We start from the raw sequence: 25,536 nt of genomic DNA, 5'->3' as shown, positions 1-25,536 counted from the left end.
TGATTTGGACATTGTTATTGTGATGGAAAACTAATGGTGGTATTTTATGTGTTCGTGTTTTGGCTTTTATTTCAACTGGACTGCCAGAATTTTTTTTTTTTTTACATTTTTGAAAACCGCACATGTAAAATGTCAGCCATGGAAAAGTGTAATGATAAAGTAATTCATCATTGATGGATGGATTCATTCATTGTCTTCACTGGGCTTAAGGTGTCTCAGGTGCACAGGTTTGGACTAAAGGAACTTTGCTGCCAGAGATTGGAGTTTGCATCCTTAGTCATGCAAGTTTATAAGTTCAAACTATTAAAGTACTGTGGTTCGGGTTTGGTTTAAATATCACTACATCCAACGTGAGTTACTTTTCCCCACATCTTTGCAAACTTTTTCTCCAAGTTTAACCTGTTAATTAAGCCTAATAATGTTTAAATATAACCATAAAAATAAGAAAGATATAATACCTATAGTTTAAATTAAACTGCACAAGCAATTGAATTGTAAGTGAAATGTCAGTCTGTGCAGTTTTTGCCAAAGGTCCAGTGAATGTACAGTGATATTATGGATTCAGAGAAAAAATTTTGAAACATTTGTGTTTTTATGCTAGTTCAATTTGAGATGAAATTATTGGAAAAACTGAATGTGCATGGCAATATTGTCATATATGACTTTTTCACCAAATTGTGCATCCCTATTAAATAGCTACCTATGAACTTCCATCCATCCATCCATCCATCCATCCATCCATTTTCTACCGCTTATCTGGGGCCAGGTCGTGGGGGCAACAGTCTAAGCAGGGATGCCCAGACTTCCCTCTCCCCAGACTCCTCCTCCTGCTCTTCCGGGGGGACCCTGAAGCGTTCCCAGGCCAGCCCAGAGACATAGTCTCTCCAACGTGTCCTGGGTCTTCCCCGAGGTCTCCTCCCAGTAGGACATGCCTGGAACACCTCCCCAGGGAGGCGTCCAGGAGGCATCCATAACAGATGCCCGAGCCACCTCAGCTGGCCCCTCTGGATGTGGAGGAGCAGCGGCTCTACTCCGAGCTCCTCCCTGGTGACTGAGCTTCTCACCCTATCCCTAAGGGTGCGCCCAGCCGCCCTATGGCAGAAACTCATTTCGGCCGATTATATCTGGGATCTTGTCCTTTCGGTCATGACCCAAAGCTTATGACCATAAGTGAGAGTAGGAGTGTAGATTGACCGGTAAATCAAGAGCTTTGCCTTTCAGCTCAGCTCCCTCTTCACCACGCCGACTGATACAGTGACTGCATCGCTGCAGACGCTGCACCAATCCGTCTGTCAGTCTCATGCTCCATCCTTCCCTCACTTGTGAACAAGACCCCTTGGGGTCTACCTATGAACTTAACATTGAAAATGGGCATGAGCAGTTAAAACACCCTACACTGATCTCCACATTTCGAAAGATTTCAATACAAAACCTATTTTTGGTTCAGAAACATTAAAGTAATGTAGTTGTGTTTGGTAAAAATGCAAATTGGCAGCATTTTATTCTCCCACCTGGGTTGTTTCTTTACTGATGGACGACCAGTGGTGTAGTTAGTCCAACATCCTTGATGTTACTAAAACTAATGGCCTGTTACTACGGTAACTGACTCGAAATACACCCCTGTGAACCATGGGGGGAGGCAGGGGGATCCTGGTATTGTGTCTGAGAATAGATTTACTTAATGAATCGGAGATGATTAAAATGATATGATTAACACTGGTTCATTTAAATAAAAAATATACTGATAACTCACACTTGACCTGGCTCTTACTGGACTTTCTTTACAACCGGATGTCAGTAGAGATGAAATGATTAATTGAATAATCGATTCAATCGAACTCAAATCGATTAAAAAATAATTATTCATTCACAATTTTCCTGAATTGAAGCTTCGTTTCCTTAATTTTTTATATATACTTATATGCTCTTATTACTCTTGTTGTTATATACATGTCAGTTTCACATTTTTACAAATTTTTTTTCCGCCCATTCAGATAATCATTTAAGTGAATCAAATAGTAGAAAACAATCAATAGATGAATTGATTGACAAAAATAATCGATAGCAGCAGGTCTTGATATAAAATTCCAAAGCTCAGATGACTTTGTCTCACCTCTGTTACTTTCTTTATTGTTGCTGTATTGTTAAAATGGCACCATTCGAGCATTGCTACCATTCACTTTTGAGTTTTTAAAGCCATGCAATAAAACCTTGGTCACTTGTAAAAGTTGCGTCACCTACGAAGAAATGTAGAGCCTTTCAAGTTTGAACATGAGAAATCAGCACAAACCAGGAGAAGGCTTTGAGATGACAGAGTATAACACAGTTGCACTTGTTGCCGATCCTCGGTACTTCTTTCATTTCCCTCCTGTCAGTCTCACCTCTCTCTCTTCTCTCCGGTGTCACTCTCTCGGGATAACGCACTTGTCTCCTCCTGTCTACCTCTCTCTCTCTGAAGGTGGACAACTCTTCTCTGACGGGAGAATCAGAGCCTCAGACCCGATCCCCAGAGTTCACCCATGAAAATCCTCTGGAGACCCGCAACATCTGTTTCTTTTCCACCAACTGTGTTGAGGGTCAGTGGGCCACATCTGGCCAAGACAGTCTCTTATCGCCTGTGAATGCCTTTTCTTTACCAGAGATTAAGAGAGATCTACTCATCCTCATTGGAGATTTACACTGAGTTTATTTGACACAGTATGAGTCACTATTCCATTTGTCCGTGTTATTCAATGTATAGTTATTGACTTTGAATGTATTAATGAATGTTTACATTAGAGACTAAAGCAACAGGGATTGTATATGGTATTTCAGCACTATCCATCATCAGATGGTGATGCAGAAGGAATTCTAATGGGAATTTGATATTATTATCTGCAACTTTGTCAATATTTACTGTCTAAACTTCTTTTTATCATAAGATGGAGTATGGCAGTGTCAGGTGGTTTATCCAGAGGCTGAATATCCATATTAGTCATGACAGCAGTGTACGGATGCCTTTATTTGATCTGCTATTTAATTTTGCTTAGAGCAGTACAGACAGTAATATGGATCAAGATTTAAGCTTCCGTACTAATAGCGTTGGTAAATGTATTTTGAAAATGAAGGTTTTACATAAATCAGTAGAGACGATGCTTTAAAGAAACAGTATCTTATTTATTCATGTGGATAATCCACAGATCTGGACTGAAATGACTTTAGCTAGGAGGCGTTTCATCTAAATACACAGTATATGTGAAAACACCGACCACAAGGTCCTAAACTGACATAATTGCATGTAAATTCCGATTCTTCCTCACTCAGTCGGTCAGGCATCTGCTCAGTTTTCCCAAACATCAATCACTTGCTAACACCTTTAATTTAGCCACACCAGCATCCGTCATAGTCTTCATCCAGGCATCACCTTGCGGTCAACCCTCCTTCTAGGTTACAAAGTACAGCGCTCAACTCCTGCAGAGTCTTATATACTGTCAACAGTCATTTGTCTCTTTGTGGATCACTGCAGTGATGCTTGTACTTGTTGTATGTGACCAAAGCTGTGAGGGTTACCAAGATCAATGGCGTTAACTGTGTCATGAGGAGAGACGCCAAAAGACATTTAGCTCATAAACTGTTATTTGTAAGACAGAATTATCTATTTTTAGCCTATCTTTTTTCTTAGCATCTTATCCTCATCTCAATATTTTTAAGACAAGTAACTATAAAGTACAAATACTTAATTATTGCACTAAAGTAGAGTTTTCAGGCATTATATACTTCATCTTCCAAAACATATCTGTACTTTTTGCTTGTTACATTTTCAAAACAGGCTCTTTACTTCATTTAATAGATTCAAGAGGAATTATCAATAATAATAATAATAATAATAATAATAATAATAATAATAATAATAATAATATATATATATATATATATATATATATATATATATATATATATATATATATATATATATATATATGTATATATATATATATTTTTTTTTAACATTATTGCATGCCTTCTAAACATCAAGACCAGTTTCTGCACAATAGACCATAGAAATGTCAACCTCTTGATATATCCAGATGGTTCTTATCTCACAAAATAAACATGAACAAGAAGAAAATGTGTATACAGTGGAAAAGAAAAAAATAAGACAAAAGTAACATAGAAGATAAAAACAGACAGAAATGACAAAAACAAAGCAAAACTTTTTTCACTTTTACTGCAGTACTTGTAATTGTACCTGAGTAAAGAAAGTATGTTTTTTAGCTTAGCGACCTCTCTCTAACAGATATCTTTATTCAACCCTCCCCCTTAGGCACGGCTCGTGGCATTGTCATAGCCACAGGTGACCGTACAGTGATGGGACGCATCGCCACACTGGCATCTGAGCTGGAGGTCCGCCGGACGCCCATCAACATTGAGATCGAACACTTTATCCACATCATCACAGGTGTGGCCGTCTTCCTTGGCGTCAGCTTCTTCATCCTGTCACTCATCCTGGGCTACACCTGGCTTGAGGCTGTCATTTTCCTCATTGGCATCATCGTGGCCAATGTGCCTGAGGGACTACTAGCTACTGTCACTGTGAGTAGAGTGTTTGTGTTTAACTGGGTTTAAATTGGGAGCTTCCTTTGCCTCTTTGCAGTTAGGGTCTGTGCTGCCTCGTTAGATTTATGGGGATGGTCATTAGCATAAAGCTGGCAGCCACCCTCTGGTAAACTTGTAGTCAGACAGATCATTTATAAATAGATTAAAAAGCAATGGTCCTAGGATTGAACCTTGGGGAACACCCATTCTGTTCTTTGAGAGGGAAGACTGGCCATAGTCAAATTTTGCAGTTTGAAGATAACTCAAGTCAATCAATCTTCTTGCTTAGGAAAACTAATTGTACACACCTTATACAGGACAATGCCATGGTTCACAGTCATGACACTCTGTCCCCATGACATGATCCCCATCCAAAAATGGCCTAATAATATGTTGGAATGTGGCCGAGTTTCAGTGTCAGTGAGCAGATTTTGTTCATGCAGTAAGGGTAAGTACTGAGTTTAATTTCCAGCTGGACCAGTGCTGTTCCTATATTTGTTTTCTATATTGCACTGCATGATGCTCTTTCCATTAATAGAGTCAAGTGTTTTTAGACTTTGAAAGGAGAACTGTTATCCTTTATGTAGTGCTTGATCCTCCAACTCACTAAAAAGCGGTGTAGCACGAATTGTCACTTACTGAAAGCTAACAACCATCTTGCTTTGTGCTAAAGGTGAAAAAAGGGAAAATCAGACAGCTGGCGGATTAAAGGAATGACCTGAATAATGTCTGAGAAAGTATTTTTTGAATTTGCCTGCAGGAAAAAGCCACTGAACTGAATAATAGATGGCAAAAACTATTTCGATCAATCAAATATGAATCAGGCAAAAGAGCGGATTTTGTCATCTGACACATTATGTTCCTGTGTATAGAATTTTCTATATAGTGTGCAGTGAAGAGTGAATAAATAGTGATTTCAGCTATTGTCATCCATTTCAGACTTGTCAAACACAGGTGTAACTAATAATCTAACCAGTGGCTGCATTCCAGAGTCCTGGCGTCATGCCGCCTGGCTTACTAACATTCTTACTGGCACTCCTACATGCTATGGAGCCATCATCATTGTTATTAGTTACACCTGTGTTTTTCTTCACACTAATTCATCCTGAGTGAACGTTAAGCCGTTGTGCTAAGGATAGTGCAGGACACAGCCAAGGAGGTTTTATGATTTATTGCTGATTGTTGAAGTTGCTCCAATGTCTAGGTGCATCGAACTTTTTTCTACACAAGAGAATAGCAAAACTAAAGTATGAGCTGAGGTGGATGCCAGCTGGCATTTAAAATGCCATCAGTCGACATTTCACCAGTCACAGAACAGAAATTAACTTCCACTCACTGGTTTCTTTCATTGCCTTCAGTTTAGACACAGCAGGAAATGTTTGTGTTGCTATGTTTAAGTGTCATATGCGGCATATGGAATGTGTCTGTTTGATGTATTTTGATGTCCTTCTGCACCTGCTCTTAACCAGCTGGCCAGATATACAGAAATCACACACAAACAAACACGTACACACAATGTACACCTGGCACCTGGGCCATGCATGGTTTCCCATGCACAAATACTTGACTGCACCAGTGAGCGCACATACTCTCCCTTTTTCAACTAACAATCATCCATCCTCACCTTGCCTCTTCCTCCCTCCCCCCCTCCCCTCTCACCTCCTGTCGTCCTCCCAGGTGTGTCTGACTCTCACTGCCAAACGAATGGCCAAGAAGAACTGTCTGGTAAAGAACCTGGAGGCCGTAGAGACTCTCGGCTCCACCTCCACCATCTGCTCCGACAAGACGGGCACATTGACCCAGAACCGCATGACCGTGGCCCACATGTGGTTCGACAACCAAATCCATGAGGCGGACACCACCGAGGACCAGACTGGTGAGAAAGAAGAGAGAGGGATGGGAGGGAAAGGGAGGGATGAAAAACAAAGAGGAATGAGTGAGAGTGAGAGCAAGAGTGAGAGAGAGAGAGGGGTTGCAGAAAATATGGAGAGACAGGGAGATATGAAGAGGTTATGGAGAGATGGAGTGTGACTGCAGAGTGGGAGTGAGACCACCTGCTGAAAATCATCTGTCCAATATTTACGCCACCAACAGACATTGCTGGATGCGCTGCCACTCGGATTAATTGAGCAGCGATATGCAGTGGGTGGCACATTCCTCAGGAGCAAACAGGGTTTTTTTCCCAGAGTTCCTCAGCAAGATTCTCGCTGCAGAATCAATCCGATTCCTGACTCCTGTTGAACAGAGTGTAATTGAGTCAAATATTGAAGAATTTTTGCAATATCAAAAATCTTTGAAAGAAAAATGTTGGCGTTCTTTGCACTTCAGTCAACACTGTTGCAGATATTTTTGCAGTCAGATGAATGAAACATGAACCAAAGGTATCCTGACTAAAAATGAAAGATTCAAACCTCCAGATGGAAAGACGTCATGGCCTTGGGGTCTTTAAAGGGTGACTAAATCTCCTATAGGAGAAGTGACTCAGTTCCATAAATAAACAGCTACTTAAGGGAACAGTTGGCTTCATAACAATCAGATGATGTTTAGCATTTTATCCGTAGACTACCATTTTACAACCAGTGGTGGCTGGTGAAATTATGTTTTGATGGCTTAGTATCCAAGTCAGGTTTTGGATGCACTATAACAACATATCACCACTAGGATACACCAATGTACATGCACCACTATTTAAAAATATTAATTTAAATTAAAATAAAATACACAGTATGTGTTTTCAGTCAAGTAGTTTTTATATGTAAATTTCACCGTCTATCCTTCAAACATGCACGCTTTTCTATGACTTTATTGTTAAAATCAGTCTTTTCCCTGACAAGTGTCTTTTCCACTGATGATATGAACAATGCATTTAGACCAGGGGTGAAGGTAGTACGGGTAGATCGCATGGCGACATAAGGGCTAAAAAACATATCACTGATAGCGGGAATTGATCCCGCAACTCCCCACACTGAAGTCTGTTGTGATAAAACTGAACTATCCAGCTGTTTACTCATCGCTCAGTAATATTACTCACAAACCTATTTGGTGAGTCTGTTTCTGTGGAAGGTATTGATTCTTTTTGGGATGTGACATTTACTCTTGTGGTTGGTGCTTCGGGGCAATTTTTTGCGCCTTGGGCAAGGTTATAATAGTTTTGGATTTTTTATTATAGTTTAGTTTTATTTAGTTTTGACTTTTTTTTCTCTAATTCAGTTAGTTTTAATTAGTTTTTAGAGCAGGTTTGCTACTTTTTATTAGTTTTCGTTATTTTCTAAATGCTTAGTTTTAGTTTCTTCATATTTTTTTTATCTTCTTCACCGTTGAATTAAAATAAATTCCAGACAGGACTCTGCTGCTTTCTCCCAACTTTAGTCTATATGTTTCCAGGTAGAGTGGGGACCAGAAGACGACTAAACAACAAATGATAAGAAGTGACAGACTGTTAAATATCATATGGTGTCACCAGCTAAAATTGTTTGAGGGAAATAAATCGATTTTATACCAATCCGACACTGACAAAGACGAAAACGAAGGGAATTTTATTCATAATTTTTTTATCCATTTTAGTTAGTTTTGTAAGCACACAATACAGTTTCAGTTAGTTATCATTTTTTTCTTTTAAATATAGTTTTTATTTATTTCAGTTAACGAAAATGTTTTTACAATTCTAGTTTTTGTCATTTCCTTTGTTTTCGTTAACGATAATAACCTTGGCCTTGGGGGTCATCTATCTCTTGTATTGGAGGGGGGTCCACTAAACACTTGCCCTTTATAATGAGGGTCTGTGGAGTTCTTGGACACATGTGACTTGACTGCTCATTAAATGCCAAAAACACGTTTAAACTAGAAAAGCACTCGGAGAGCGCAGACCTCCGCCAAGGCAGATCAGTGCCCCCCCTCCGATCACCACCAAAATTTAATCATTTGTTCCTTGTGCCAATATCAACATTTCCTGAAATTTTCATCCAAATCTGTCCATAATTTTTGGAGTTATCTTGCACACAAACAGACAGACAGACAGACAAACAAGCCAACGCCGGCAAAAACATAACCTCCTTGGCGGAGGTAACTACACTTCAATGCACATGATACACAGTACTCAGTGGCTGTATCACGTGTATCTCGTTTATTTAAATATTAATGTTTTTGTAAAATTATTTTAGGTGATTCCTATGTCTTTTTCTTCATGTGAGACAGGTGGGGGGGTACCCTTGCACCCTCTATTGCTGAGCCGCTACTGTTTACAACACCCCCTTATAACATTCAACTTTACCTAAATTATCACCTTACTAGTGCGTTGACCTGTGGTGATCCATGGGTTCTAGATGTGGTAGTTTTTATGCTGCTGTGTATTCGTGCATGCTATACCACATTTGTCCAGCAGTCACCGCCAAAGCGTTCTGGGTATAGTAACGTGATTGTAAGGCTATTTTATTCAAAAACTGCTAATATCTCCCAAAACACTGGTCCTATCAACTTGCCATTTTTACGAGTCTGTTCCTTGACCAAAAATGTATAAGTATGACAAACTGCAGCAATCAGCTCTGTACGGATTTTGTGTGAATCCCAAGACACACATACATGCACACAGAGGCCACTTTGCTTTTATAATATAGATAAGACAGTGACAGTTTGTGGGGTTACAACAGATGAGATCCATTTACAGCAGTTCTACAGTCTGGCGTAGCTGAACATTGAAGGGAACACAAATGACCTTTTACATCTCTTTTCTCTTTATATCGTCCAAACCAAATTCACCAAACATGTCACTAGCCTCTCCCATCACAGCTAAGAAATCTACTGAACTGTGAGAACAACAGAAGGAAAATGTTCAGTGATTACGGACTTGGTACGACAGCGACACATGTGACCAAGGTTAATTAGGCACATGTTAGCTGTTTTCAGCAGTGGCGATGATACTGACATTAGAATCTTAGGTCTTTAGTCAGAGTACCTTTGCATTTACTACACAAATCTCTAGAATCCATGTTGTGGTCAGTGCAAATAAGAATAGTTATTAGATTTTTTTTAATGAATTCAAAATATAAAATGAAAATTCAGTATCATTTTATGTTTGTTGTTTTTTTTTGTATCTCCCTCTTTATTGTTTTTTCTTCCTTTTCACACATTAAACATGTCACAGTGATACAACAGACTGAAATTAAAAGAAAAGAGATGAATAAAAATATAAAAATCAAATGTCAAAAAACAAAACAAAAAAACCCACACAAATACAAAAACAATAGAGTACTGTCAGTCTTGTTATACAGGACATGCTGTTACATTCTAAATCTTTCCAGGTGAGATAAGGCCTAAGCCAGCACAATAAAACATTCAAACATGTACAGTAATGCATTTTGGAAGAAAAAAAAAGTTTGATTTCCATTTTCTAAAAAAATTTAAAGACAGCCAACAAAAAAGCCTTGTATTTTCCATTTCTGAGAATGGATGTTGTCATTTACAAGGTAAGGTAAGACTGTAATCACCCATCATACGTGGAATATGAGGAGCATCTGTGTTTCAGGGAAGAAAACCACTGCAGTCCCAGTTGACTGTGATTAGTAACAGTAAAATAGTGATGATCATCTGTGATCCATGTCCATAATTTATATTGTAAAACTCCCACAGAACATAACCTAGCATATTTCATCAAACATAAAGGTCCTGAGATACTATTATTGCCGCATGAATTGACGTCTCTGCAATTTAGGATGATATGCAACATTTTTTTCTTTTCTCCGTGCCTTTATTCTCCTTTTCCTGGTTGAGAATTATGGAGGCTGTGCATACAAAATCTGGACGCTCATATCACACTATGGAGATCCACTCAGAGAAAGAGCACAAATCCATCAGAAGAGCAACATCATGACAGATGATGAGATTGATGACACGCGGGGCAACAGTTTTTTATCTTTCAAGAGACTTGACAGTTATTACGTAATGGCCTATTAATCAGGAGCCTTGACGCACCACGGGGAGCGCAGACGTAGGGGGCGAATTTCTAAATCACATGAGGTGCCCACATAATGCTAGTCACATGCAAAAATGGCTTTAGTCGAACATTTACCACCATCCAAAAAGTCACTTGTGTGACTTTGTGCGAGTCACTTTAATACAGTGTCAAAAGTAGATGATAGATGCAGCACTTGAACACAAATTATCCTGTAAGGAAATGAATCAGTTCTGAGGCGGTAGACAGCTTCTTAGCTACATTATATGTAGTCTGTCACAGTGAAGTTAGTGCAAATTCCTCCCCAAGGAATACTTCTGGATTTCAAAGCAAACCGTAACATGGGTTTTCATTTCCGTTATTTGCGATAACAATGCATGTTCATTAAACATGAAAGTAAATCCAGCTGATGGGGTAGGTTCGAGTTTTTCCCCTAATCCTGATGCTGATAATCAAACAGAGCAGGTCTGTAAGTGGCTGATGAGCCTCATATTTCTGGAGACAGTATCACTTAGATTACTACTTGAACAAATACTTTGAGCTGCTTGTTTATACACAGCACTGTCTTTATTGTGGTGGCGCTTTATAAATGAGCACATCTGGTCTGAGAACATGAAAATAGGCTCATTTTTTTCTTCCAAAATTCAATAAAACCAAAACAACAAAAATATCAACATTTCTGAGAGAAAGGGTTGTTTCTAGTTTCCAGTGATGGTCACTACTGTGTCATGCCACCGAGGTCGAGATGAAAATACCAGAATGGAATGTGAGTGTGCGTCTGCTTTTTACTGTTTTGATTTGAATGCAAAATTGGACATTGGACAAGAATAAATGGTCCTCTTTTTCCATTTTGGTGTGGTTAAGGACATGACTGTGAAAAAAACAATTATTTTTTTCTTTTCACGGTACAAAACAATGACTGTTAAACTTAACTGCACTATGAAAGCCCACAGTATTGTTTGTCAGACTGGGTGAATCCAATGCACTTTGATAACATTAGAAACCCTTTATTAAATCTTGAATGAAGAGCTGAAGTCCTGCCCCTTTTGATTGTACTCCATGGGACATTTTTTTGGAAAAATACAGTATTACAGTCAGTGGAGAGACAAGTTATTTTTTTGATTCTGGTTGAACTCTGCCTCCATTTACACGTATGATTTTGTCAGGTTAAAAGATAAACTTACAAATGCAGACAGTCACAGTTTGTGGTGAAACTGCTGAAATATCAGACTGTGAAAATGTAAACAGAGAGACTACACACCTGAAAGTCACGGAGGTGACGTCATTAAAATTCTCTTTCTCCTCGAGTCTGAAGATTTCTCTGCAGCTTCAGCCCTAACCTCCCAGCCAGGATTAGGATTGTAGGTTTAGGGTTCGGTTTAAATAGAATAACTATACTCCAATATACATGTTATATACACAAGTATGACAGTAAATGTTGTTTTTATTTCTAATTGTGCAATGACAATAAAGCTATTCTGATTCTGATTTGCTTCAACAAAAGGTAACATCTTCTAGTATCTGTATTTAACTGAAACACAACATAATCTACATTAGATTAAGAGCCTCTATTTGTCAGTTTATATGTGCATATGCAACACACATACTGAAACTGAACCTCTGCCTTTAACCCGTTACTAGCTGAACATGCAGGAACACACCACACACTGCAGACTAGGAGAAGTGGGCTGCTATGTCAGGTGCCTGGGGAGAAAATGGGGGCTTAAGTGCCTTGCTCAAGGGTGCATGAGCCAACAACTTCTCTGCCTATCTTGGGAATTGAACTGGCAACCCTTTGGTCACAAGTGGCTTCTCCAACCCTCTAGGTCACGGCTGAAAAAACATTAGTTTAATTAGTGACCTGGTGGATATTAAGTGGTAAAATCAAAATGAGGTGAATATAGTCTGATTGAAAACATGTAAGACACTTATTTATGCTCAAAACATGATAAAGTGTGGAGCGGCTGCGGTAGAGCAGGTCATCTGATAACCAGAAAGTTGGTAGTTGAAATCCTGCTCTGTCCCAGTCATGAGTCATTGTGTCCTTGTTCAAGACACCCCACCCACCTTGCATCCAGTGCTGCTCACACTGGTGTATGAATTCGTCTGAATGTTTGGTGGTGGTCGGAGAGGCCTTTGGCACAGATTAGTAGTCAAGTATCCGTCAGTCTGTGAATGAATAATGGATTCAGTGTAAGCACTTTGAGTACCTAGAAAAGAAAAGCACCATACAAATCTAACCTATTATTATTATTATTATTATTATTATTATTATTATTATTATTATTATTAATAATAATAATAATAATAATAATAATAATAATAATAATAATAATAATAATAATAATAATGATCTATAAAGACCCAGTGTTACTTGATTTTTCTCTAGATTTAACCTTTCTTATGTGATTTATCACCATTTATTATGATATTATCCTCTATATTTTGCAGGGGGGTTTTCAGTGTAAATCATGTATTTTCCTATAATTAATTCACTGATCATGTAGATGTTCATTAAAGCTCAGAGTAACTTCAAAGGTTATTATATCAGAAATTGAGAAGACTGGAGAAAACGGGACTTTTTCAGTCAAATCAGTAACTGAACATAAACCCAGTGTGTCCATCCACTGTCACTGATCCAACTCCATGGGTTTTACTGGTGAATCAATGTTGTAGAAGATGACAGTGTTTCCACGGTAACTACAGAGCCTCTGAACGTCCAAATGGGTCATATCTGATGACCATGAAAAGATGACAAACTGTATTTTAAACCAATTATTGACATGTATTGATAGAATTAGTGGATGAACAGATATTAAACAGTTTAGATCAATAGATGAATTTGGTCGGTGGTGGATGTTGGGTCTTCATTATTATTATTATTATTATTATTATTATTATTATTATTAATAATTATTTATGTATTTATTCATTTTATAAACACTTCATAATTAGCAGAACATTTCAGTAATCTGTGGGTGTTCATCATCAAAATATAGAGAAATTAAATGATCTAAAACAAGAAAACACTGAAACGTTTTATATTTTATTTGACAGTGTAACTAATTAATTCCCCAAAGGCAATAAAGCGTATGTTACAATAAGAATTAAAGTGATATTGCGACATGATTTGCTCAGCCTTAACTTCCACTATAAAAAAGCAGGACAGTGAGTGTTTTTTCTACTTTGATTTGACCTTGTTCTGTCCTCACTGAACCCCTGATTTTTTACTTGTTCATTCCTATTTCACTATTTGGGACTCATTACATCAGTTTTTCCAAATCAAGCTGTTTTTTAAAATTTTACTTTGAAAAATGACAAATGGACAAATGATACATGGATTAAATAGCCACAGTGCTGACAAAGTATGTACCGCTGACACAGTGCATGTGCTAAAGAGAGAGAGAAAAAAACACAGTGTGTTCATTTTTCAGGACCGGTGGCTATTTTTGCAGTGGTTGCAGGATTTCGAGGCTTTTGCACCTCGCTTTGTCAAGTTCAATAGCTCCAGCCATAGTTTTCCCCCTCTGCAGTGCACTGTACTTCACTGTGTGCCACATGGACCTAACATTATACATTTTTTACAACAGTGATGGTGACCTCTCTGGTCAAATTCTGAATAACTGGAGATACCAGCAAGCAAAGTGAAGGTCATTTTTAGTTCGATTTGTTGGGAAAGTATAAAAGTTTGATTGAGGAAATTTAGAGGCAGCACTTTTAGACATTCTGGTGAAAAATGCATGCCATTTCCAGGCAGGGGAATTGAAATATTACTTTTGTCAAGGTAAAAGGGACTGTTCAACTTAACTTACCTCAATTCTGTTATTTAGTTACAGTATCCTGTGTTATACTGTGTACCAAGAGTAAAGTCAGGGGCATAAATACTGCATGAGCCAGAGTAACAAAAAAGTCTAACAAAGCTCTCTTTGCTATTCTCTTAGGTTCTGGTTTTGACAAGAGCTCTCCAACTTGGGCTGCTCTGTCTCGAGTGGCTGGCCTGTGCAACAGAGCTGATTTCAAAGCCGATCAAGAGCACATTCCCATCCTGATGGTATAAACCTCCACCACACACAGACACACACAGGCTACTGCAGCCTTCTCCAGATCTTTGCATTGAAGCCTCATGAATTATCTCCGCTCTCTCAAGCAGTGGGGTATAACAGGTTTAGTCCGATCCAAGGCTATTGTGAGCATTTTTTTTTAGATTTGAGTCAAATAATAGATGCACATTATTCATAAGATGTGACTTTGCCTACATAGGTTGCTGGTAGGGTAAATCTAACAACACCGGGACGGTATCAGGTGAGCTGTCACTGAGCAGCAGTGGAGGAAGTTTCCAAGTCAAATGTTGAACTAAAAGATGCAAGATGGAGATTTAAAGACAATGGAAAACAAAAACATTACATTGCATCAATGTAGAGTGCAGTGTTGCTATTTGATGTTGTTGCAAACCAGACATATGTGTAATCAGACCCAAAAGTACGTTTCATATCAACAGTTCCAGATTCACACATATTCATATTTGTACATTTCCACATTAAAATATCTAAAATGGTTACACATAATTTTGTTCATTGTAGTGGCTTGTTTCATTTGGTCACCTGTCAATAACATTATGTCCCTAATATTAAAATTTGTTGTTATTTATAAGTTTATGTTTATGTTTATGTTTACGCATTTGGCAGACGCTTTTTTCCAAAGCGACTTACAGGGGAAAACCAATTAAATCACTCAATCAATCAAATTTTATTTATATAGCGCCAGATCACAAGAAAGTTATCTCTTGACATTTTATATATAGAGTTGGTCAAAACCAGACTCTAAGTCAATTCTACAGAAACCCAACAGAATCCTCCAGGAGCAAACACTTGTGACTGGTGACAGTGGCGAGGAAAAACTTCCCTTTAACAGGCAGAAACCTCGAGCAGACCCAGACTCCTGGAGGATGGCCGTCTGCCTTGACCAGTTGGGGTTAAAGAGAGAGAGTAGAGAAGGGGAAAAAGAGAGAGCGATAGAGATAGGGACTGGGGGAGAGGGGGAGAAGGGGGGAGTAGGGGGAGACACATGGAGGCGGTTGAGGATAAGTGAGTGGTGATGATGAGGGCAGGGAAGAGGCCGGACCACCGCAGCAGGTCCAGAGATAATCGTGAAAGAATCTGTGGTTGTCCTGGGAAAAACCTTATTAGAATATTTAAAATGGAATGTTTGAAAGTGCTAGGACAGGAGGTGCTCTCGGAAGAGCTGGGTCTTCAGGAGCTTCTTGAAGATAGGCAGGGATGACTCTGTTCTTGTAGCACTTGGTAGAGCGTTCCACCAACGTGGAACGACCCATGAAAAGAGCCTGGATTGTCTTGTACAAGGTCTGGGGACCACCAGACTACGTTCCCCAGACGAGCGGAGTGGTCGTGGGGCGACATAAGCTTTTATTAGTGCACCTAAGTAGACAGGAGCAGACCCACGGAGAATTTTGTAGGCTAGGATTAAAGATTTGAATTTGATGCGGGCAGCTATGGGTAGCCAGTGTAACTCAATGAGTAAGGGGGTGACATGTGCCCTTTTAGGCTGATTGAAGACCAGACGCGCTGCTGCATTCTGGACCATCTGTAGTGGTTTGACAACACAAGCTGGGAGGCCCGTTAGAAGAGCATTGCAGTAGTCAAGACGGGAGATAACCATAGTCTGCACCAGGAGCTGGGTGGCCTGTTCGGTTAGGTATGGCCTGATCTTTCTTAGGTTGAACAGAGTGAAACGGCATGATCGGGTGACAGAGGCAACGTGATCCGTGAAGGTCAACTGATTATCAATCATGACTCCCAAGTTACGTACTACACTGGTAGGAGCCAGAGGTTTGGAGTCAATAGTGATGGAGATGTCCAGCTGTATGGTTGGCTTAGCTGGGAAGACCAGCAGTTCAGTTTTGGACAGGTTCAGCTGAAGGTGATGGGCTTTCATCCATGCAGATATGTCAGAGAGACAATCTGAGATCCGCACTGAGACTGTGGAGTCATCAGGTGGGAATGACAGATAGAGCTGGGTATCATCAGCATAGCAATGATATGAGAAGCCGTGTGAGTGGATGATCTGACCGAGTGAGGTGGTGTATATGGCAAAAAGGAGGGGGCCCAACACAGAGCCTTGGGGGACCCCCGTGGTGAGGCGGTGAACTGCTGATGTGTGCCCTAGCCAGGACACACTGAAGGACCGACCAGTAAGGTAAGATTGAAACCAGGAGTGTGCGTGGCCTGTGATGCCCATGTTCCAGAGTATGGATAACAGGATATCATGATTGACAGTGTCAAATGCTGCTGATAAGTCCAGTAGAATGAGTACTGAAGACTTGGCTGCTGCTCTAGCCTCTTTCAAGGCTTCTGTCACAGACAACAGAGCCGTTTCAGTGGAGTGGCCGATTTTGAAGCCAGATTGGTTGATGTCCAGGAGGTTATTTTGGGAGAGGAATTCTGTGACCTGTTTGAAAACAGCCCTTTCGATGATCTTAGAAAGGTATGGGAGGAGTGAGACTGGTCGATAATTCTCCACTTGAGTGGGGGTGAGGGAAGGTTTTTTGAGTAGTGGTGTTACCTGCGCTTGTTTAAATACTGTAGGAAATGTTCCTGAAGTCAGTGAAGCATTAATGACATGTGTGATTGGTGCTGTGATAGTAGGGGCAACAGACTGTAAGAGGTTGGAAGGAATAGGGTCCAACAAGCATGTTGTAGGACGGCTAGAGGAAAGGAGTTTAGACACCTCGTTCTCTGTGAGGGGAGTAAATGAGGGGAATGACGCAGTTGGGCTTTTATCAGTTGAGTTAGTAGTAGCCATAGTCAGGGGAGAGGAAGCAGTGTGTGATGCTGATGATGTTGAAGAAGGAGGCGTGCAGTCTATGGGTGGATCAGTGAACTGACTGCTGATAGTAGACACTTTATTTGTGAAAAATGAAGCAAAATTGTCTGCTGTCAGATTAGTAGTGGGCGGTGGAGGTGGAGGGTTGAGTAGTGTTTTAAAGGTTGAGAATAGTTTCTTGGTGTCGGTGGCAGAATGAATTTTGTTATTATAGTAAGCCTTCTTCGCAGCAGTGACACTGGATAAGTACACCATAAAAATGAAAGGACATGACATGAATATACTTAACTAAACATAATCTGAGCTTAAGTACCAGACCTCAACACTAGTGATGAAAACAACAACTCCCATGATCCAAAGTGTCATCTACAATATACATTTAACTGCTAATGTATGGCTCAAACTGAAATGATAGTGTGTTATAGAACCGTTTTTATGGTTTGATTTAAGCCCTGTCATCATTTGGTTAGGACACCAGGACTTGGTTTTTATCATAGACTTCATATAATCTTATATGATCAGTGGACAGAGGAACAATTTCATCACCCATTAGTTTAGTCATTTTGAAGCGAGTAGTTTTGGATTTGGCAGGTGCCATGTTGAGTTTTTGTAGCCAAAAGTGACTGTATTTGGACAAAGGGGTTGTAACCTCAACAGACCGAGAGGTCAGAGGTGAAGTCTAATTTATTGACTCAGTAAAACAATACATTTCATCACACATCAGCAACAAAGTCATTTAACAGTCCAGTTATCTCCAACTACAGTGGAGTTGACTATCAAGCAAAAGTATCGTCTTTTTAAAAAAATTACCAGTTGCCTATGACTTGGCAGGTGTCAAAGCTTTTAATGTGAAATCTGATTAATGGAGGACAAACTTAAAGATGGACCACCACACCACTTAACAGAGAGACCAAATAAAGTGTATGACACCAGAATGAGTCCTGGAAAAAAATCTATTGACTTTTCCTCATTTTTAGAGGGAAACCCAGTGGGAGCCAATGCTTTTTAGAGCCCCAGTGACTAGTGGTGGTATTTAAGATATTTACCCATTGGCTTCAGTTTGGACTATATCCTTATGAAGTTTGTATATGAAATGTTTGCACAGATGGAGAAAAAAAGACTTGTATTGTATTTATTAGTAGGCTAAACCAGGGGTCACCAACCTGTGAACTACTTTTACATAATTGCCGGAGGGCTACTCTAATTTAGAAACATTTATTTACATAGCAAATTTTCATACACGCATATTTTGTATAATATGTTTGTAACATTGTGTTGTTTATTTATAATTTTATTTATTTATATTTCTTTGTTTTAGGATTTACAATACTTAAAAAGTGTTAATATGAAACTATTATTGTACTTTTATTATGAAAATCAAAAGTAGAAAAAACAAATACAAGCATTTGCAGCTGTATTCCTAAATATTTTAATACTATGTTAAAAATTATGAAATGGAACAATCCTGCATATTTTTAATAGAATTATTTAAAACTAATAATACACACCTGTATGTGCATTTTTAATACTTCAAAATTGTGAAAAGGAACGTTGTCACTCACACAATAAAACTTCACCAGCATGTGCTGCTGTATTTCTGAAGGATTGGATCATTTCTATGCTGTCAAAACATATCAGTTAAAAACAGAACTTTGTGCACATAAATCCACCATCGCCCTGTCACTTCTACAGAGTCATCACACTGGTGGAGTAGAACGCAGAGGCACCTGTTCAGGTCCGACTCCAGCTGTCTGAGCGCATGCGCAGATAGCCCACATATGTTTGCGCTGGTCCAGGATGTGAACCACTTTAATGATGCCTCGGTTGAAACGCTGGCCTTGGTCAGTTTAGTGAAGATGGACTGCTGTTTTTGGGGTTTAGTTTTCAGCTCTTTTACCTTCTCTTTACGGAGGCTGATTCCCCCTGGAGAATCTCCAGAAAAGTTGCTGTGGACTTTGGTGAAATTCCACTCCACATTGCTTTTTTTACCGACTGCCAGGCTCACACCACAGATCAGACACACACACTTGTCTTTCACATTTGTCAAACACAAGTCCGTGTCTCCTAGTTCATGAAAATAACTCCCTGACTATACTCAGCCCACATCGTTGCAGGGCTGAACCCTCTACCTGCCTGACATCTGGCTCATCCTGCTCCCTCTGGGCCCCGCCCCTCTCCACTGACAGACAGCAAACCAGCCCTAAAGTTTGATTGACAACTAGTTGACAGTTTCATCTTGAGAGGGGGGGCAGGACACTTGTAATTTTGATTGGGTGGAAATTTTGACTTGTTCAACCAAATGACGAATCAGTTTTGTGTTCTTATATTATTGACCTTTGGCGAGCCACCGGTAGATGTTGGTGACCCCTGTGCTAAATCATGCCACGATTTTCCACTGACCCAGGGGTGTCAAACATGTGACCCAGGGACCAAAACCAGCCTGCCAGAGGGTTCAGTCCAGCCCATGGTATGAATTTGTGAAATGTAAAAATTACACTGAACGTATTGACAAAGTCATTTTAGTTCAAAAGCCGCATTCAGCCCAATATGATCTCAAGTGCATCGGACCAGCAAAGTATTATAGCCTACATATAGTGACAACTCCCAATTTTTATACTTTGTTTTTGTGTAAAAGTAAAATATTATGAAAGTGTTTACATTTATAAAATATCCTTTCAAAAAAAGAGAATAACCTGAATAAATATGAACAACCTGAAATGTTTAGTGTTTTTGTAGATCCACTATGACCTGTAAATTGTAATGCGCATGTGTATATGATAACCTGAGGCCACTGTTAAAGTTGCACTTAATTTTCTTTAGAAATTTCACGTCGTTGGGGTTTGTTCATGTTATTCACATTTTTTTACATGGCAGTTTGTAGATCTGATGCATGTTCATCATGTAATTTTAGTTTTTACCCTTCGGCCAACTCCGGGCAAAGGAGTGTTGTAATTGTTTTGTTGTTTGTCTGTCCATCCATTTGTCCGTTCAACAACGTAATCGCATTATCTGAAGAATGCAGAATTCATTGACATATCTGCGCTAAATTTATACTGTGGGTGCATCTTGGCATGGAGCAGAGGCCTATTGAAAATAGGTGACCTTGACCTACTTTTTCCAAGGTCAAATGGCCTCGTGAAGTTATAATATCTGAATACTTTCAAATATTGGTATGTATGTAATAAGTTTTACACATAGACAATTCAATCTAAATTATAGGGCAGGTTTCATGTTAAAGTTGTATGTTTCTTTTGTGGATTTGAAAACTGAAAATAAAAAAAAAAGACCTTGATAAAAAAAAAAAAAATTATAGGGCAGGAGCTTTCAACAGAATTTTACACTATATTTGGCTGAGGGGGATTAAAAGTGTGCCGCATGTTATGTTATTTCACTGTTATTATCTTACTGGTCCCGCCCACCAGAGATCACATTTGGCTGAATGTGGTCCCTGAACTATGTTGAGTTTGACACCCCTGCTCTCACCGTAACCAATGGCCAAAGGCAAAGAGGAAAGGTAAAATGCGGAGGATCGTTCACTGACTAATTATACTGATATATATCTGGTATTTACAAAAACATACACTGACAACGTTTTCAATGCTCCTTTGGCTACTCATAACTGTGCAGTATTTACCTCATTGTTCTTTACACGTCAGTCGTGATACAGTGTGAGACTGCAGTAGAGCAGCTGGTCCACAAACTGCAGGCTTCAGTTCCCTGCTCCTTTCTCTAATATGTTGAAGTGTCCTCGGGCAACACACTGAACCCAGAGTTTTCCCAGAGGACAGGCCAGCATTGGTAATTCTGAATGGATGAGTGAGACACACTGTAGAGTGCTTTGCTTACTGGTGAGAAAAGCACTGTAGAATATCCATTCACCATTAAACATTGGGGTTTATAACATTTCATTAGATTGGCCCACTGGATGTTCTGTATTGGAATAATCCTGTCATTAAATGATAATGTTAGTCTTCATTATCCTGCATTCTGTTATCTGACTGTTAACGCTTTCCAAGTGAAAGAACAGTCCATACCTGTGAACTGAAACTACACATTTTGACAAAAACGTGTCTTTGTATGTTTCATTGTCTTTAACTTGGATTTAGTCAGTTTAATACCACAGGTCCCATCCTCACATGCAAATACTCCAATCGTAACATCTCCCACGCTTGCATTATTTTGTAAATGCACTGTCGCTGCATCTCATACAGTCTGATTCACTTAAAGGGGTTATAATTTTCTAAACCCACTTTTATGAGACTTCATTCATTTATTTGTGTATTTGGACCCTAATAGTTCATACAGTTTGAATTGGACCCTTCCAGCTGCTGCAAAAGTATCTTTATATTAATTTGGGCAAAAATTGAGTGGGTTTCTACAACCTGTTTTAATTCCTGCTTAATTTGTTAGGTTTTATAACTAGTTACGTCACAACATTTGCACATGTAAGGTCCAGACTTCAGATGAACATTTCTCTGAGTACGACATAATTGTTTCTCAGCAGCCGCGGTTGTAGTCCAGACTGAAAATATGTCCAAACTTGGAGCCCATTACCTAAAATGTTCAGTTGTTGGTTGAACGGGACAGAGCAGCACAGCCAACAACCTGGAAGAGGCGGGGCCTGAAATGGCTCATTTGCATTTAAAGGGCCAGGGCTCCAAACCACCTTTCTGGTGTCATTACTCAGAAATAGGGTTGAAGATGGACCTGTGGAGTTGAATGAATGAAGAATTCAGACCCAAGCAGAGCATTTACAGTTTATGTAGACCACCGGGAAATATTTGAAAATGAAGAATTCCATTTTAAATATGCAAAATATCACTCTTTTAAAGAAATATAAACTAGCCACAACCCACAGTTTTTGTTTTTTTTTCTATTTCAGAATGACAGTCTATAGTGCCAGACTTGGCTAAAGCTCTGATATAGTGTGTGTTTGCAGATATAGAATAACAACAGTTTTCCTCATGGGGACATCCCTGGCAGTGCAAGACTAACAATACATAATATTTTATAAATTGTTCTTGTAGTGTTAGGGTTATAATAGAAATGTGAGGCTGATTTGCGTGCATTTGACATTTGAAAGGACACATCTTCCAGATTCTGTTTAACATTGCTGAAACACAATCTGATGTAAATTGCCAGTGATCTGGTAGATATTCAAAAATTAATACATTTAGTGGATCAAAAAATACAGTATTTTTGATGTAGAAATACAGTAGATGGTCATGTGGTCACTGACTACCTAACAATTGCACAGAAAATAGTTAAATATGCTTTTTTAAACATCCTTGTAGATTCACTAAAGTAACACATACAGTGAATAAAACAAGTTGTAAAAACAGACCACAACCATTTGACAAAGGTGTAGTCCATACATGCTGGCTCATATAGCATCCTCACACACATAAACACATACAATGGATAATCTGCTGCACCGCTGGAAATGACTCCCCCATACTGATACACACACACACACACACACACACACACACACACCACTGGGTGGGTAAGTCAATAATATCCCAGTGCTCTGCCAACCACTATCCTCCAACTTGTGCTGCACTGACCTGAAGCAATTGCTCCGTGTGGCTCTCAGCGACAGGGATTACAGCTTTTTGACTCCAGCGGGAGCCGATGCCTCCTCTCTGCCCCTTAAGGTGCCCAGGTTTCGTCTCTGCATTAAGTAACAGTTGTGCCTGCTGACAGCAGTCAGACACAGCAGTCAAGGCTAAGGCTCCACTACCATTACGAGAACATGTCCCCGTCTGCACCCGGAAAACAGACAAATGGAATTTCCTTGATCTATTTATTCATTCATGAAAAGGCACAAACAAGGACAAATCTTGCCAAGTGTGTCCTTGTTTTGCCACTCTTCATGAATGACTAAGCAGTTTCTCGTCTTTGTATGGGACCCTTTTGGTATATTGGACATCATTTTAATAAATTGTCTCCAAGACCTCGGTGATTTGCCACGATCATTGAGGAATGTTCCTCTACAGGGATTTCACAGGTTGTGAGTTTTCTCATAAATGATTCAAACATCAAAGAAGCAACTCTGTCACAGAAGTTGAAATCGATCAACCTGCAAAAGCATAAAAACAAATACCAAGCAATGTGCATCAAAATGGAAGATAATCAGCTCTAAGCCTTAAAAAAATCTTCTTGCTCTTTGGATGTTTGACGGTGCATGGATAACAAGTGCAGACAAATACTATGCACACATTCACAAACCTTTTCCAAATAATAAAATTAACAGACAGCATTTAAATGCACCAGAAAAACTTGTAATTTGCAAGATTTTATGCTTTGTTTTTTATTTTCCCCAACAGTAGATATTATGAGATTCTTACTCTTTTAAGAAAACATTAATTGTCATAACATGGCTTGTGCACATTACTGCAGGCCAAGTGGTCCACAAAAAACACACTATGAATTTTTAATTCTTTGTGGCTGAAATTCACTTGTGAACCATAACCACAGTGATCAATTTGATATTGATTATTGCCAATAGGCAACGGCCTAATGTGTTTCTTCCAGTGTTTCTTCACATAATGATGTAATCTTTTTTGTCTTGAATCTTATAAAATATGCTTAAAAAGCCCTCAGGAAACAGAGCAAAGAACATTTCAGATTGTTCTGATGGAAACATAGCTGTACCCACCAAATTACTGAAAGTATTGTGCTTTTTGACTTTTGGATTAAATTGTTATATAACCTTAAAAGAAACACTGTGGTGAGATTACATGCCACAGAGATGCAGATGATACTCAGCTCTCTGCATAATGAATGAGAACTATAATGGCACTAAAGAATGTCCTCTTGGGTTTTGTTTTAATCATTTATATAACACATGAGCCAAAACCTTCCCTCCACTGTGGTCTGACAAACACGAGCAAAGTGAGGCAGACAACCCTCGTTTGGTAATATGCATATGTGAGCGACTGTGCTCATGTGAGTCTGTGTGTGTTTCCCCAGAGGGAGACGGCGGGGGATGCATCCGAGTCCGCTCTGCTCAAATGTATCGAGGTGTGCTGCGGGAGTGTTCGTGACTTAAGAGGCAGGAACCCCAAAGTGGCAGAGATCCCCTTCAACTCCACCAACAAATACCAGGTACTGCACAGAAACACCGTGGCATCACAGCTTGATGCTGCATTTCTCTGTCTGTCGGTGTGTCTAGTGGTGTCAAAATGCATTAGTTGTGGCAATTAATTTAAAATAATTAACACATTGAAGGAAATGAACACAATTGACACGGCTGCATGTGTTTACAGATGACCAATGACTAGTGTTGGGGAGTAGTTACATTTAACATATTAACAGGATACTTTTCCCAAGCAGTGAAAGTGTGTAAAATACACTTTTAAATAATAATCAAAAATAATTAGTAGCATAGTGGCCAAGTTACAGTGAATGTATTTTATCCACCCACAAAATTCCAAAAGACCTTCCTCCTTTTATACTTACTTTTTGGCCTTTTTCAAAATGTGCACATGGTATCTAAAAACTTTTTTTTTTCATATAAATTCTGACATATAAACTCATGTAACTGATCAGCTAATATTCCTCATTCTCATAAAGTAGTAAAGCCATGTTCAATGTCACCTATAGCGCCACCTTTTGACCTCACTACACACCTTTGTTCAGTGGCTTCAAACCATTTAAAAAAAACACACTTAATTTATTTTCTTTTTTGTAATTTTTTAAATGCTTGTTTCAGATTTGTATGACATTTTATGAAACAGCTAATGTTTACTGGATTAAACAGATTTCAGAAGTGTGACTCTTTTAGCAATGAAGTAGTGGGGTAATGTTCAAACGCCATATTTCTGAAGTGTAAACATAGTCCAGTTTTCTTCTGCAGACTGAAATAAAGGAAAAGCCGGTATGTGCCGTACACAGATGTATGTGAGGCCAACATACGTCAAAGCCCTCGAAGGGCACATCAAGTACCAAACCACAGTCCCTTCATAATGTAAACAGACTGGTCTGTCTCAGCTACTGTCTGAATGTAAAGGAGGACAAAGCTGAACTGTTTCTTTGCTTCTTCTTTTTTAATATGTACTGGACAATCGAGGACATTTTAAAGTTAAATTGGTATTTGAATACAGAACACAGTTATTATGCATACGGGACATTCTTGCCTTCGAAGCTGCTGTCTGATGATAGGGTGTGAA

General features: G+C 39.2%; 1 protein-coding gene across 1 annotated transcript in view; it reads left to right on the top strand.

Annotated features, from left to right (window-relative positions):
* The window catches only part of atp1a2a (ATPase Na+/K+ transporting subunit alpha 2a), a 77,627-nt gene that overhangs the window by 17,754 nt on the left and 34,337 nt on the right, over window positions 1–25,536 (top strand). Inside the window, exons 7-11 of the mRNA XM_030159490.1 lie at window positions 2,459–2,576; window positions 4,304–4,572; window positions 6,253–6,451; window positions 14,464–14,573; window positions 24,338–24,472. Coding sequence (XP_030015350.1) covers window positions 2,459–2,576; window positions 4,304–4,572; window positions 6,253–6,451; window positions 14,464–14,573; window positions 24,338–24,472 — 831 coding nt within the window. The remainder of the gene's footprint in view (window positions 1–2,458; window positions 2,577–4,303; window positions 4,573–6,252; window positions 6,452–14,463; window positions 14,574–24,337; window positions 24,473–25,536) is intronic.

Source organism: Sphaeramia orbicularis, chromosome 17, assembly GCF_902148855.1.
Source record: "Sphaeramia orbicularis chromosome 17, fSphaOr1.1, whole genome shotgun sequence".
Lineage (NCBI taxonomy): Eukaryota > Metazoa > Chordata > Actinopteri > Kurtiformes > Apogonidae > Sphaeramia > Sphaeramia orbicularis.
This window is presented reverse-complemented; position numbering and strand designations above follow the sequence as displayed.